The sequence below is a fragment of the Lacerta agilis genome, chromosome 4, assembly GCF_009819535.1.
Source record: "Lacerta agilis isolate rLacAgi1 chromosome 4, rLacAgi1.pri, whole genome shotgun sequence".
In the NCBI taxonomy this organism is placed as follows: domain Eukaryota; kingdom Metazoa; phylum Chordata; class Lepidosauria; order Squamata; family Lacertidae; genus Lacerta; species Lacerta agilis.
In genome coordinates this window covers 17,527,293-17,544,285 of record NC_046315.1, presented here as the reverse complement: position 1 = coordinate 17,544,285, position 16,993 = coordinate 17,527,293, and the positions used below count along the sequence as shown (strand labels likewise).

General features: G+C 42.7%; 1 protein-coding gene across 2 annotated transcripts in view; it reads right to left on the bottom strand.

Moving 5' to 3' along the window:
- CNTN5 (contactin 5) overlaps positions 1 to 16,993 on the bottom strand; it is a 619,322-nt gene that overhangs the window by 42,226 nt on the left and 560,103 nt on the right. For both annotated transcript variants that reach the window (XM_033146163.1, XM_033146162.1), the window contains exons 16-18: positions 12,711 to 12,831; positions 3,950 to 4,108; positions 2,221 to 2,370 (exon numbers count right to left, since the gene is read on the bottom strand). In XM_033146163.1, the coding sequence (XP_033002054.1) occupies positions 2,221 to 2,370; positions 3,950 to 4,108; positions 12,711 to 12,831 (430 nt within the window). The remainder of the gene's footprint in view (positions 1 to 2,220; positions 2,371 to 3,949; positions 4,109 to 12,710; positions 12,832 to 16,993) is intronic.

Sequence of the window (16,993 nt, the reverse complement as noted above, 5' to 3'; positions counted from 1 at the left end):
CTGTTGGGAGTTGTAGTTCAGCGACATCTGTGGGTCACTCCTGTGTTACAGCGGCAGCTGTGGACTGGTCTCCATGAGCCTTTACCCTGCTTGTGACATCTGCAAATAGCTTTGCAAAATATATGGGAGTCAGGTGATCGGCTTGCTTCAGAACTGGTGTAGCTCCATGTTCTTTAACCTTCGGTCCCCTTGTTGCTAGACTACAGCTTCCATCAACGACAGCCAGGTCAGGGATGCGGGAGCTATAGTCGTACAGCAAGGTTGAAGAATTCTGGGGAGGTTCAGGATATTTATACATTTTTTAACATATAAATCCTGCTCTTCATCCAGTGAACTCAAGATAGGCAGGTAGCAGGTTGGGGGAGTGCCATACCTCAGTGGCAGAGAAGAAGAAGAAGAAGAAGAAGAAGAAGAAGAAGAAGAAGAAGAAGAAGAAGAAGAAGAAGAGTTTGGATTTGATATCCCGCTTTATCACTACCCAAAGGAGTCTCAAAGCAGCTAACATTCTCCTTTCCCTTCTTCCCCCACAACAAACACTCTGTGAGGTGAGTGGGGCTGAGAGACTTCAGAGGAGTGTGACTAGCCCAAGGTCACCCAGCAGCTGCATGTGGAGGAGCGGAGACACGAACCCGGTTCCCCAGATTACGAGTCTACTGCTCTTAACCACTATACCACACTGGCTCTGGTTTGCATGCAGAGGGTTGTAGCCTACTCAGAGTAGACCCATTGGAAGTTGTTGTTGTTTAGTCGTGTCCGACTCTTCGTGACCCCATGGACCAGCAGCATCAATCCAGGATTTCAAGACAGGGTCCCCCACCCCACCCCAAGTACTACCTGGAAACGCCAGGGATTTTGCTTAGGACCTCATAGGTAGCATTTGTTATAGGAAAATCCTTGGGCTCACTTGGATTGTCAAACAAAGACACCAGCCAAGAACATAGGAGCAAAACAGCAGCCTGTAGGCCTGATCTTTATGTAAAAGACTGTTGCAACTGGACTTCCACCCACCACATGGAAAAAGCATTGAGCAAAGGATGGCTCCAACTTTTTATAAGTTTTCCCTTATACCCATGATTCTAGATTCAGGTAGGTAGCCGTGTTGGTCTGAGGCAGTCGAAATAAATAAATAAATAAATAAATAAATAAAATTTTGTCCAGTAGCACCTTAGAGACCAACTACATTTGTTCTGGGAATAAGCTGGGGGAGGAAGAGCTAGGTGGACCAGTGATCTGACTAGGCGTAAGACAGCTTGCTATAGTAAGGTTACCAGATTTTTTTCAATGAATCCGGGGACACTTTTCAACTTCCTACTAAATAGATAGATTTTGTCAGGGGTCTGATTTGTAAATCTGGGGACGGTCCCCAGGAAACGGGGACGTCTGGTAACCTTATGCTATAGTCCCTTCCAGATCTGCTTCATTTGAACAGTAGAATAGACTCATGGGAACTTCAGGACCATTCTCCAGGATAGAAACACATGAAGCAAAAATCAGTGCAGCTAAATGAAAAACAAAAGCCCAAACATAATCAAGAACAGAAAACATAAAGCAAGTTTTGAAAAATATAACCCAGAAAACAAAAATAGCATGGCAGGGGCAAGCAGCTTTTGCACAGGGAGCTCTCGACCACACAAAAGTGGGTTTCCGGCAGTTTCTACATGGCAGGCACATCGTAAAAACCAGCCTTGAGTTACTAACGCCTTGTTAATACGTCACACTGATAAGCAGGCAAGCCAGAATGTGCTGCATTTCAATGTATCAGGTGCGTAATTGTCTAGGAACGAGAGCAAAGCTAATTGAATGAAACCAAGTGTTAAAATCTAATATAAATTTATTAAAGCAACAATGTATTATTTGGAAGCCGCCAACACACGAGCCAGTTTCTGAAGGAATACTGTGCAGGCTCACCTGCCAGGTCCACCTACGCAGCTGTTTTGGAGCCTCACAGTTCAGAAAACATTTCACACGTTACTTTCTGATTAAAATATCTGTGTTCCACCTTTCGGGCCCTCAAGGCAACTCCAGCTATTGATCTCGTTACTCATGGCATATTGATTAAAAAAAAAGCCACAATCCCATAATGCAACACAGGTACTGCAGTGGATAAGGAACGTTAGGGATCGCGACAGAATCTGTAGCATTATAAACAGTAAAAGTAGCACAACATAGCCTATGCATCACAGTCATTTCAAAGTTCTTGTTTCCCATCAAAGCTCTTACCTGCTTCCTTGGTCCGGATCACTCGAGAGGGCGCGCTTGGATCTCCAGTCCCAATTTTGTTGGTTGCGACAACTCTAAATTCATATTCCACCCACGGGTTCAGCTCGACAGCCATGGCAGACTCCATGTCACCGCTGATGTTTTCTGGAACTACAAAGAACAAGTAAGCAGTGTGACTCATTAAAGCAGCACAATGCATAAACAACATCACCTGTAACTGGAACATCTCCCAGTGTTGCTAAACTGAAGTTGAGGGAACTGCCTGCTGTCAGTGGGGCAACTGGGGGATGCTTGAAGAAGCCAACAGTTGCAAATTCCTAAGCAAGGTGCCCTGACTGTCACCTCTCAGACCAATCTGCACCTCAAAAACTAATAGAATTCAAACTTTTTTTTTCAAATGTTGCATTGCAGCTCTTGTTAAAATGTATCAGAAATACAGATTTAAGTACTATTTTCAGATTTTAAAAAACCATACATTTAAGAATGGCCTCTGAGATAAAATTAGTACAGTGGTACCTCGGGTTACAGACGCTTCAGGTTACATACTCCGCTAACCCAGAAATAACACTTCAGGTTACGAACTTTGTTTCAGGATAAGAACGGACCTCTGGAACGAATTAAGTTCTTAACCCGAGGTACCACTGTATTTAAATATTGACTTAAATGAAAGCTAGCCTTCGTGGGGGTTGACCAAATTTAGGAGGCGATTTAAGGGATAACCTCTGAGATGAAACAGATGGAGATGGGATGAAATGATTCTGGGGAGAATTAATTCGGAGGCAGGGAAGGAGGCCTACAATTGTATGTGTGTGTCTTCTTATCTTTTCCCTTCTAAACCCCTCCCCCTTTTTTCCTTTAATTTTTTTAAAGCTGATGGTTTTGTGATTCGGTTTAGGGGTACAATAGGAGCAGTGAAGCTCTTAGTGCTGCCACCATCAGTCTTTCTTCCCAGAGGATGATGGCAAGAATTCCACTGGAGCTGATGCTATACATCTAAATTGCCAAAAGGGGGTGGGAGTGGGTGGGATGGACCTATAACTGAAAGCAGGTGAGGCTGACACCAAAGTGAAGTGGGCTAATCCACCAATCCCTAAACACGACTAACTTAAGTGCCATTGATATCAATGGGTCTGCTCTAATTATGGTTAAGTTTGGATCAAAATGATCACATTTAGCCTGGAGAAGAGGAGACTGAAAATATTTTAAGGGCTGTCACATGGAAGATGGAGCAAGCTTGTTTTCTCCTGCTCCAGAGGTTAGGACCCAAAACCAATGGCTTCAAGTTACAAGAAACGAGATTCTGACTAAACATCAGACAGAACTTTCTGAAAGTAAGAGCTGTTTGACAGTGGAATGGATTCCCACAAGAGGTGGTGGACTCTCCTTCACTGGAGGTTTTTAAGCAGAAGTTGAATGGTCATCTGTCATGGATGCTTTAATTTAATTTAATTCTTCTATCACAGGGGGTTGGACTAGATGAGCCTCAGCATCCCTTCCAGTTCTACAATTCTACAACTCTATGAAGACCCCTATTTTCACTCACACAGGAAGGTCAGCCTTAGAAGAGTGTACACACACACACGGGCTTATCCCTTTAGTTGATGAAAATGTTTTTAACTGATTGAACTAAGCAATTAATCAATAAAACATTGTAGCTCAATTTCAAGTTTCTTAATTTCTGTCATAAACACACACACACACACACACACACACACACACAAACTCTCACCTGTTTTCACTGTCTGCCAACCAAGTGAAAATGGACTCCGTGCTTGAAGATTGTAGGATGTGATAGGACTGTGGTTGTCTGCCCCTGGAGTCCATGAAAGTGTTGCCGTGGTCTCCGTGATCTCCTCAACAATCACAATCCCTGGAGGCCCAGGTGGACCTGAAAGCAAGGAGATTGAATGTACTACTTTGAAATGCCTATCGCTAACCATGTAGGATCACACCCACATTACACTTCATTAATTAATCCAGATTACGAACATTTAAAAAATCCTCCTGGATCAGGCGAGTGGCCCAACTAGTCCAACATCCTGTGCCCACAGCGATCAACCAGATGTTTGTGGGAAACTTTCAAAGAGGACTTGGGGGCCACAGCCCTCTCCCCTCTTGTGGTTTTCAGCGAACGCCATTGTCTCTCGAGACAGACGAATTTCAGCAACAACGAATGCCCCCAACAGTGGATATGGAATACAGCCATTGTTGTTGTTGTTTAGTCATGTCTGACTCTTTGTGACCCCATGGACCAGAGCACGCCAGGCACTCCTGTCTTCCACTGCCTCCCGCAGTTTGGCCAGGCTCAAGTTGGTAGCTTTGAGAACACTGTCCAACCATCTCACCCTCTGTCGTCCCCTTCTCCTTGTGCCCTCAATCTTTAGCTAGTAGCTATTAACATCCTTGAATGTGTCTAATTCTCTGTCAAAGCCATCCAATATTCTGGCCATCACTATTGTAAAGGTATGCCAGTTATTGGGAATCAGAAATGTGGAGACAGAGCCGTCCCGTCCATGAGGCAGACTGAGACAGTCACCTTGGGTGGTGGGATCCCAGGGGTGGTACCCTGATGAGAAGCAGTGCTGGCTTCTGGGTTCTGGCAACATCTCGCCAAGTGTTCCACATCTTGCAGAGCTCTTGTGAGCTCTTGTGGGGCTCTTGAGAGATCTCACCAGAAGCCACCATTGCCGCCACTTCTCCTCACTTTTCTGGTGAAACTACAAGTGCTCCCCCTCCTCACTGCTGGAGAAGTGAGGAGAAGCAGCTGCAGCAGTGGTTTCTGGGATCTGGTGAGATCTCACAATCAAAAACTCAGGGCATTGTTGTTGTCCTTATTTTAATGGTGCTTGCTAATTATTATTTTTCTTGCAGTTTTAGCTGCAATCAACTTGTCTTGATCCATAAGCAGAAAGTCACATAGGGGGCTGAATGCATTGGCCCAGATCATGGTGATTAACCCTTTATTATTAACTCTTTATACAAGTCTCTGTTAAGGAAAGAGAGGAAAACAGCAGTATGTGATCCCTGTATTACAAAAGCGTTCTGATCTGTTGGGAAAGTTTGAATTAGGCTGTTTCATTCATTCATTCATTCATTCATTCCATAAAATTTATAATCTGCTTGATTGTAAAAACCTCAAAGTGGTTTTAGAAAAAGATAAAGCAATAAAAGGGAGAAAAATTCACAGCCATACTTTAAACAGAACAAAAGTTAAAATACTACAACAGATTAAAATCTCCTCGACTTTCTAAGCATCTGGGAAGGGTTGTCTAAACAAGAATGTTTTTAGCAGGCACCCCAAAAAATCGTTCACTTAAAAATGAAGTCCTCAAGTATCGCTGCCTGCAGCCAGTGTAGCTGAGCTAGGATAGGGACTATGGGCTTTCTGAAGTCTGTCTTTATCAAAAGTCTCAGCCTTCTACATTAGCTGAAGTTTCCAAACCGTCTTAAAAAGTAACCCCAGGTGAAGCATGTCGCTATAATCAATAGGAGAGTTTACCAAAGCATGAATGACTGAGGCTAAAGCCTTGACTGGAAAGAACAGTTACAACTGCTGCCACCTGGGACACCAGCAGCGACACACGATGAAAAATATATGATGTTTGCAGTTTTGAGCAATGTGCATGAAGGGAAGGAACTCCAGGCCACCTCATAAATTAGGTTGCTTTTCTTTTTCTTTTTTTAGTTAAAGCACTAACTCCTCAGACAAGAAAGTCTCTTTGTTATGTGCCAGTGGGTTATTTCCAGAAGCGGCTGGTGGCCTTTATTTTTGCATCTCTGTATATGCTGTAATCTTGGTCATAATAGACAGTGCCGGACAGTTATGCAAGATACCATTTTAGCCCCATAGAGAGACGAAAATATTACAGCTGTCAGGCTCTTGACAGTGAATTTGCTGGAACAATATCGAAATCTCCATGCGTTAGTGAGGGGAGGCGGAGAGAGCAGCAGCTTGCTTTAGAGTCCGCGCATTTAAGCAGAACAATCTGAAAGAGGTCGTGACTGGTTGTTATGGGAGCTCTGGGTGAGAGGGACAGGGACTGCGGTGACGCAACCCATAATACAGTCAGCCACACTGGAGTGCAGTGGATCGCTTGGCAATGCCAATTATGAGTTTGTGTCTAATGCTCCATGAGCCGTGTTTGCAAAGCAAATAAAGGCAGCTTCCATTTTAGACAGGGCTCAAGCGATAAGGTACCTTTTAAGCAAACCTGATAAGCAAATGTGCCATCACACAGCTCAACCTTGAAAGAAAACTGTGCTGAACAAGAATGATAAACTGAAAGAGGCTGCCCAGAGCCATACTTAAATATTTGGGGATGGGGAAATAGCTGTCAACTTTTCCCTTTTCTTGCGAGGAATCCTATTCAGAATAAGGGAATTTGCCTTAAAAAAAGGGGAAAGTTGACAGCTATGGATGGGGAGGCAGTGGAGTGCATAGGTGCCAACTCGAACAAAATATTGGGGGGCCCTGCCCCCTGCCTGCACTTCTGCAGAGTGAGTCTTCATCTGTCATTTACAACTGGGCACAGGCCTCTCCTTTCGCCCTGCGCTCTTGCCAGTGTGGTGTAGTGGTTAAGAGTGGTGAACTGGGTTTGCTTCCCCGCTCCTCCATAATAATTTATTATTATTATTATTATTATTATTATTATTATTATTATTATGTGCAGCTGCTGGGTGACCTTGGGCTAGTCACACTTCTCTGAAGTCTCTCAGCCTCACTCACCTCACAGAGTGTTTGTTGTGGGGGAGGAAGGGAAAGGAGATTGTTTTTTTTATTAAAGATTTTCTTGGTTTACAAAGTGTGTCTCTCGTATTTTTCCATAAAACATTTTTACAGATCAATTTTAGTTGTTGAGACATTAGGGGGAGAGGGGGGGGAAGGAAGTGGGTGGGATGGGTGGGAGGGTGGGATGGGTGGGAGGGTGGGGTGGGGGAGATGATGTTTCTATTTTCCTTAATATATGTAGGATTTGGTATCAGCGTCGCTTGTGTTGGTTCTCTGTTGTTTGCTTGTGTTTCTTTGGCAGTGAGAGGTCATGATTGGCATAGGGTTTGATTGTTCATTTGTGGTTGGCTGTGGTGGTCTTTGGTTTCCTGTGTGAGTGGGGTGGGTGGGTGTCACACGCAGCCCAACAAGACAATGACAAAAATCCACCGACAGCATACAAATCAATATGGGAAAGGAGATTGTTAACTGCTTTGAGACTCCTTAAGGGGAGTCAAAACTCCTCCTCCACCTCCTCCTCCTCCTCCTCCTCCTCTTCTTCTTCTTCTTCTGACCCCCTGTGCAAAAAGTTTCTACCCACCTCCTCCCCACCCTCTGCTCACTCTCCTACTTGCCTCTCCTACCATTTTCTCATTTTCATTTCACTTTTAATTTGTATGACCCCTTTCTATATTACTATACCACAAGGCGGTTTGCAGCAACAAGATATACAACAGAGAACACACACCTTACAACAATCTGATCCGATACAAAACATCACAATAAAACATAACTTTGAAATGGAACGATTTCTAAAGTCATATTCAACAATCTATTAGAATGTCATAGCACACAATCAAGCTGTCTCTCCTACTGGCCGGCCTGTCCGCCTGCTTCTTCCCAGCTGCTCCGGATCAGACATGCTTGGAAATGTCACCGAAAGCTTGGAGGCAAGCAGGGGAAAGAGGGCAGTGCCTAGCTGGAGGGAAGGTGGCTGCCTAAGGGAGGGAGGGAGAAAGGTGCCAACTTGCAAAAATATTGGGGGAAAGTGAGCTCCAAAGTGGAAAGCCAGGGGGGGCATTGCTGCCCCCCCTCCCCGTTGATCTCTGGCTTCTCCAAATAGGACATCCCTCAACCAGAAGCCCTGGAAAGCTGCTGTCAGGGATGGACCTAGATTAAGATCGAAATGTAATTGGATTAAATAAGATTTCAGAAGCAAAATTAAACGAATTTATCTAACCTTGAAATCTAGCACATGGGAGGCCATCTAAAAAGTATAATTGGCTTATCAGTTGGTTTATTTTTGAATTGTAATTGTAAGTTGGTAATGTTAGAATGTGGTTTAAATTGGATATATGTAACTGAAAATTAATAAAAAAAAATATTTATAAGAAAATTAAAAACAACAACAACAGATTAACCAATGGTCTGGCCAGGACAAGGCAGCTTCATATATTCCACCTATATATTCCACTGGAATTGAAATGAGAAACACTGATAAGCATTGCCAGTTATATTCTTTTTAATAAACAGCCAAGTTTTGTGTGTGTGTTTACATCTCACTACATTCATGCCAACAGAAATACACAGGAAGCAGCTGAGAGGCTCAAACAAATAAAGCTGGCAGGCATGATTGCCATTAGGAATGGAAAATTTGCTTCGGGGATCAGAACCAAGAATTGGACTAATCCATCGGTGACAGGGAGCGACACTCGATTGCCTCCTTGCGCTTGAGGCAAGAATCTTCTCTCCCTGCCATAAACATCTCAAGTCTATGTGAATAGCGTGGTGTGCTTGGAGTCATTCTTTTTGCACCCCTGTTCCTGAAGAAGAAGAAGAAACAAATCCCCCGCAAAAATCAATTTGCACTAGGATTCAAAGAAGGGTAAACGTAAGAAGTGGCGATGCCGAAACAGAAAACGAGTTTGGGAAACGCAGCTCAGTCTTTCGCATGCTGTGAAGCAGTTCTGTTTGTTTGTTTTACGAAATGGTCTAACAGAAAAGCAGGACTACTGAAAGGTTGCTGTATGATAGAGCTTTGGCTGCCAGTGTTCATTTTTCATTCTTTTTCATTGTTAAGATTTTATTAAAATTTGGAAAATCAGGATGAAAATGGATTAATATTTTTACATACATACAAAAAAAGAGGAAGTAATTCTTCATATCTCACATAAGGTCAAGTGGAATAAGATTTTTAAGGCTACCGTTAAAAAATGGTCCAAAAACTGCCAGTGTTTCAGAATATAGTAGACCATTTATTATTAAGAAGAACACAGCAGTGTAAAAACAAATTGAAATTGACAGGTTTACCCTCCCTAGTGATATTGCTTGCTTGTTATTTTGAGGGTGTGTATATATATATATATATATATATATATATATATATATATAGTGGGTTATATATATATTCTGCCTGTGCACATGGTTCCTAGTGGTCTCCAATCCACTGCTGCCAAAATCTTCACTCCCTTAACTTAATTTATGCTACAACACCTGATGTTCTCCAGGGTATCCATGGAGCTGATTGCACAATTGAGGTAGTGCAGATTTACTAGATTTGATTATTTTTTTATATACAAAATTGGTGCTTTACTTTTTTTTTAATGTCCAGGCAGATCTGAGGGCTTTTAAGGCCATGCGGTAGGAGTGCAAATATAAAATAAAGAAACGTTGGCAAGGCGAAGAAACTGCTATTCCTTAACAAACCCAGTTTGATAGGTGATACTGTCTGCGGCAGACTTTGGCAGAGGCAATTTAACACTTGTGAAGCTGATATCATAATAGTTCCTTTGCTTCCACCTCCAGAAAAGCAGAACACAATAAGCCCAGGATATATGAAATGGATTTATGTAGCACAGTCTGTCATAATTTTGACTTCAAATAGAGCGTTAATAGAGCATATGAATGTAACAGTTCTAATACTCCCAGTATTTCCCTCCTCCTACATTCACATTCAGTACTCAAAGATAAACAAATAGCAAGCTCACTTCTGTTAAAAAAAATGGTTAGAGAGAGAAAACAACACAGGGCTTTCATAGTTTTGGAAGTGTGATGAAAGATAGGGTTGCCAGACTTTGGAGACCATTCACCGGGTGCCAATTTTAAACCTCAGGGCCATCAGATGATTACTTTTGAATCTTAGGGCAGATAAACCATCATCTTCTTCATCATAATCAATAACAACAACAACAACAACAACAACTAATAATAATAATAATAATAATAATAATAATAATAACAATTTATTTGTACCCCACCCATCTGGCTGGGTCTCCCCAGCCACTCTGGGCAGCTTCCATCAAATATTAAAATACATTTAAAATATCACAGTTTAAAAACTTCCCTAAACAGTGTTATGTGGTCCCGGCGGCCACTCCCAGTCACCAGTCTAGCTGCCACGTTCTGGATTAATTGCTGTTTCCGGGTCAACTTCAAAGGTAGCCCCACATAGAGCGCATTGCAGTAGTCCAAGCGGGAGATAACCAGAGCATGTACCACTCTGGCGAGACAGTCTGCGGGCAGCTAGGGTCTCAGCCTGAGTACCAGATGGAGCTGGTAGACAGCTGCCCTGGATACAGAATTAACCTGCGCTTCCATGGACAGCTGTGAGTCCAAAATGACTCCCAGGCTGCGCACCTGGTCCTTCAGGGGCACAGTTACCCCATTCAGGACCAGGGAATCCTCCACACCTGCCCTCCTCCTGTCCCCCCAAAACTTCTGTCTTGTCAGGATTCAACCTCAATCTGTTAGCCACCATCCATCCTCCAACCGCCTCCAGGCACTCAAACAGGACCTTCACGGCCTTCACTGGGTCTCAGAGTTTTGCAGTAGTATTACTTTGAACCATTATACAGGGTGGCCCAAAAAAGTAGGTATACTGCTTTAGAATCCACTTTCTTTGTTCTTGACTCAAGTTCGCTGTCATCATTCACAACATCAGTAAAGCAGGGAAAAACCAATCCTTTTATCTGACTCCACTATTCTTTCCAATGCCAGTCTGAAATTTAACAGCCGCTTGGTCATGTGTCAGTTATGTCTACCCATATAATCTGTTGTGATGAATTCCATTGATTCAACTGTATACCTACTTCTGTATACCCTCTATATATATTCTGAAAACAAAAATATTGCAGAAGATCTGCCCCCCCCAAATGTTTCCGAAACATGTTTTCAGTGGAAATTTATAGATAAAAAAAGAACCCCCTCTAATGTGACCCCTGCAATGTCTCTCCCCACCTTAATTTCACAATTTTTTTTCTTGGCCTTCACATTTCCAGTTTCATCTTTCTACTGCTAATCCCTGATATTTTCCCCTGCCAGCGTGTCAAAAATATTTCAAGCATGGTGATGTCGCAAGTCTGGAGCCAAAACACTATGGTCCATTGCTCCACGAGTCTTTGACAAGCTGGAGACCTGGAAACCCTATGTGATCCAGAATTCTAACGTATTCAAAGAGTGGGAATAGAGCTGATATTTCATTAATTGGTGATGGAAAAGTGTCAGGATGTTGGATTTTAAAACCTCGCAAGCCTTATTTTATCCAAACGCATTAAAATCAGAATCCAGAAATGATAGGCAGAGAAATATACTGTGTCCCCAATGCATCACTATGAAAGAGGTGGCGCTGTCCCTTTGCCAGACCATTCCTGGCTCCATTGGCAGGTAATAAAAAATCCTGCAGTCTACTTCAGTGTGGCCAAGTGTTCTGTCTCATCTCTCAGCCTAACCTACCTCACAGGGTTGTTGTGAGGATGAAATGGGTAGGAGGAGAACCATGTACACCATCTTGAGCATGGGTAGGCAAACTAAGGTCCGTGGGCCGGATCCTTCTGGATCCGGCCTGCGGACGGACTGGGAATCGCCATGTGGATTGCCAGTGTGCGTATGTTCTTTCCGTCTCCCTCCCTCTCCTTCACATAGCGGCCCCTCCTCCCTCCCTCCTCCTGGCTTCTCCCTGCCCTGCCTAGAGGAGGGAGGGGGCTGGGCTTTGTTGGTACCAGCAGCAGCAGTGCTAGAGCGGCTGCCATTTTAAGCAGCCCCTCTCCGGAGCCCTCAGTGTCCCGCCGCCACCAGTCCCTGCCACTCGCAAGACAAGGTAAGCAGCCATCAGGGCTCGTAGTTCTCTTGCATCATCCCCCCCCCCCCAAATATAGTCCACCCCCCAAGGTCTGAGGGACAGTGGACCAGCCCACTGCTGAAAAAGTTTGCTGACCCCTGATCTTGAGTTCCTTAGAAGATAAATGTGGTACATAAATGTAATAAATCTAATGTTTCCAGTGTGGTTTGGCATGGTGTCCATTTACCCTGTTAGTTCAGTAAGATTCCTGGAAACTAGAAGGAAGGTTGTTGAAGGTGGCCAATGGTCTTCCTTCCTTTTGAATCTTTAACATGCATGTTTAGAGCTATAACCTACTTTTTGTAACCAAAAATTATTCCGAAGGATGAGCAACATTTTTCAGAATCCCTCTCCAAAAACAAAGGTGAGATTATCAATATGATTTATCTCTATGTTTACCAGACATTTGAGTCTCCCCTGTGATCACCGAGACTTTTAAAGTTTTCACATCTGTCAGTTTTTATTTTGTTCGTCACCAGCCTTTGCAAACTCTGACCACATGCTCCTTGTTTGCAGAGACAAAAATTGTGAAAGGGAAAATATCACGTAAATGAGACATACAAAAGAGAAAGAAAGAACCAAGCATGAGGCAAGAATGCCTTGAAATGCCTTTGCAGGATCATTTATGTTTATTGTGTCCTCAAAAACTGCTATTAGCATACTCACCCCTCACAAGAAGTTCTGCCTCATCTGATATACTGTCTGCTGTGGTCTGTACCCTGCAGCCATATCTCCCAGCATGCATCAGAAGAATGTTCCTGATCATTAAATCTGCAGAGGATGCTTGCTGGAAAGAAAGGAAAAAGCAACACAATAGCACCAGCTTTAAAAACACCACAAATCTTTCTTTGTAAAACGGGGGAACAGCTTTGACTGGGAACTTTGGAAGTCCTTATTCCAATCTCCAACCCAACACATTAATGGTAATGACCCAGCCCTCTGACACACATTACACACACCCAGTGGCCCAGAGTTTTGGAGCAGGACCTAGAAATACTGGGGTTCAAATCTCTACTCAGACACAAACCTGGTCACCCTGGACCAGTCACTTGGCTGGTGAACCACATCACAAAATTCGGAGAAGTGCAAATTCCAAAGGAAGGCTTTGCTTCAGTTCTCGTATTGCTTCGGAAAATTCAGATTAGGCAGATTTGCCTTCAGCTGTGAACTGAATTGAATTTCTCCCCCATCTATATATGAGCCTGGAGGCTCAGAGAGTTGTAAAGAGATATCAGAGAGGGAACTGACTGCTATATTTAGACTGGAGCTCTATTCACCCATCAGCCCATGATTATGATTATTTATTATTATGTATATTCAAGTGGCACTATGAGAAAAGCCAGTTTTGATGCTGTGAACTGAGAATGCAGTAGCATTTTTCTGTACTTGTAAGCCAAGCTGCTGAGTTCGACATCTTTCGATGCCCCATAAAAGAGTGCTGTTTAAAGCCAAGACAGGATAACTATGTCATTATCTGCTTCTTAAAAAAATTACAGAGTGGCAGATGATAAGCTTCTTAAATTGCAACCAGAGCTCCTAGAAACGCTGTGCTGTATTGACTCACAATAACGCACTGTCCCTTTCAGCATTTAATAGGGAAAATTATGAGCTTGATGCTGGGGACTTTCTTACTGAATTACATCTTAATGTAAACCGTACTTACTGTTTATCATTACCATCCATTGCAAAGAGGGTTTGTGTGTGTGTTTTAAATGTACTTTATCTCTCTCTCTTTATTACTTTGCAACTCTCTGATTCACTGTCTGGAATCCCTAGAAACTTGGTTACGGAAAATGATTTAAAAACAGCACAATGACCTGAAACTTCTCTTCCCCAGGCTAAACATGCCAGCTCTTTCAACCATTCTTCATAGGACTTGGTGTCTAGGTTGTTCACCACCCTGCCAAACCTTTTCTGGACACCCTGCAGTTTGAGCATATACTCTTAAAATGTTGCCCACAGTGTTCGTGAATCATGTTACACTAGAGTTGCAGGATCTTCACACCCATATTTAGAATCATGGTTTGCCCCTCTTTGGAGGGTGCTTGGTGATAAAATTCATTTAAACCGAATTCTATCACTTCCTCCTATCTCACATTTATTTTTATTTTTGCATTCTTTCTTGATAACAAAATTTACAAATAAAATTCACAATAATTCCGGCATGGGGCGGGGCGGGGCGGGGCGGGGCGGGGCATTGATTTACATTATCACTGCAATTGTTATTCTAACATATCAGAAAGAACACCCATTTCTCCATAAATTTATTAGGCCGATTTATTTGTATTCCGCTATAATAGATTTGATCATTTAACACCATAGATAGATGTTTGGAATCCATTTAAAAAAGTAGCAGATGAGCTTTTTCTTCAGTCATTTGCAATCATTACTTTTTGCCGCGGTGATCACTGTCACTTCCAGATCCCTTTCTATGACAACATATTTTATTTAATCAAACTTTAGGCTCCAAAGGGATACAGATTTGTAGCATTTCTGAAATAGGTTCAGACCCAGAATTCCAAATTTGTTGTATTTGAGGGCACTTCCAGAAAATACGTTAAAAGAAATGCTTTGGCTGTTCCATGTCTCCGATAATTATCTTGTCCTTCTATACCACATTTGTCAAGGTTGCAAGTTCGATCCCTGTATGGGACAGCTGCATAGTCCTGCATTGCAGGGGGTTGGACTAGATGATCCTCAGGGTCCCTTCCAACACTACAATTCTATGATTTTATGATTCTGTGATTTCCAATTGCTTTCCCAAGGTGCTTCTTTTGCTTTTGCTTTGCTCCCAAAAATAGGCTAGTTCACACAGTACTTTTTCATGTACACAGTAGAACATAAGAGCATAACAAGTGCCCAGCTGGATCAAGCCAATGTCCAATCTAGCACAGCAGCCTGTTTTTACAGTGGCCAACCAGATGCGTATGGGATGCCTGCAAGCAGGAGCTGTGCCAAACAGCACTCTTCCCACTTCTGATTCCCAGCAGCTGATGTTCAGAGGCACACTGTGAACAGCAGTGACTTCATATCTGTACACTTGACTGCTGAAATGGAAAAGGTCTGTGCAAATCAGCCAGTGACAACCATACTCAACAGAAATTTCCTGATTGCAACGGCACTCCTTGCTCCATCCCTCCCCCTGCCTGGGCTGGATCTAGACACATCAATGAAGCGTTGCAGGAAAACACGTTGTAAACATTGTATGAGAAATCGCGTTGGCAAAAACGGAACTCCACAGCGCCACCTGGTGTCACATTGTTATAATGCGCATACAACACACACGAAACGCTTTTTCTTTACCAATCTAGCTGAGTCCCTGGTCACTGTGATCACATGAACTGGTGTTGGCTCTGTCAGTTTTGGAAAAGGAAAAGGTTCTGGCCTCCTTTGCCTCCTTTGCCTGGTCCTCAGACCCTAGTTGGCACAAAGAGTTCTTGAGAAATTATACTTTGCAGAATGCTGCTTTTATTCTTAAAATAATCTTCTCCAACCACAACCGACAGCTTTATACATATCAAACGCAACCAGCTTTCTACCATGAATCTGAGGCAAGATTAGTAGGTGTGCTGCCTATTTTAGGGGTTTGCTTGCTTCCAAAGTGCTCTGCTTCTATATTTGCAAACAAGCAGATATTGCAAAGACATTATATATCTGCAGTATTCTTTCTCATACCGAACACACCGTTTAATGATAAATAGCCCATCCCTGGGAGCTCCTACCAGCTGGAAAAATAGGATGATGCAGTCACTTTTTCGTAACAGCGTTTTGAATTCAATTGTGCCTTTTAGATCTAGTATTTACAGACAAATTCAAACTCTGAATAAGTGTTGAAACACACAAACACCCTCTCACACACAGGTGATACTCCACTAATCACATAACTCTTCCTTGGGTATATCAAGCCTGACAGAACTGTTGGCACTTGTCTAAGGCAGTGTTTTTCAACCACTGTTCCGTGGCACACTAGTGTGCCGCGAGATGTTGCCTGGTGTGCCGTGGGAAAAATTTGTTTATTTGATTCCTATTCAAGAGAATTACTTTATATATAGTCAATATAGGCAAAGAGTTAATTTTTTTAACATTTTCTAATGGTGGTGTGCCTCGTGATTTTTTTCATGAAACAAGTGTGCCTTTGCCCAAAAAAGGTTGAAAAACACTGGTCTAAGGCAATTGCGCACGAGAAACATACAGAATAGCAATTCCAATGCTTCCATTGCAAGCTTTCAGAATTTCTCAACCCAGTTAGTTCGTTGCAACTCTGAAGATGTGATGAATCACTATATTTCACTTTAGCAAGGTGCCAGCTTGGGGATGCAAAGTTTGCAACTTGTCTAGCACGACAGCGCTGATTAGCCATGAAATATACGGTATTCAAGAAGATTAATGTTTTCGATATAAAACCACAGATAGTTAAAGGGTAAGACCAAAACCAGTCCACATTTCCCTTTCCCTCTGAGAATAATTTACATTTGCTTTGTTGTTAAAGCAAATAAAAGTATCACATATATACAGTGACTGTCTGCTTTTATTGCCTCGGTGCCTTAAAAAAATTGTAGCTGGTACTCTGAGAGGAGGTTCACAGTGAACGAATCCTAATGTTCTCCTCTGGAAGGCAAATGGGTATTCAGTCTACTGCACATACCAAAATGGGAGAGTGATGGAAAGGGGGTGAATAATAGTTTTTCAGTTGTGAGGGAAGATAAGAGCAATATAACAGAATCCTTGGGAATGCACTTATTCCAACAAAATGCACCAGGAAGGATGGTTCTTAGGCAGTGGACATAGCCACAGGTGCCAGTCATTCACCACTAGGGTCTGATTGCTGGCTCCACAACTTTGCTGGTGGGTCCACTCTGCTTAGCAGGTTGCAAATTGTATGATCTACTCTGTGGAATGAAAATTATGCATGCTGTTGTTTGCTTGGAACATTTTTAGAAATCAGAAGA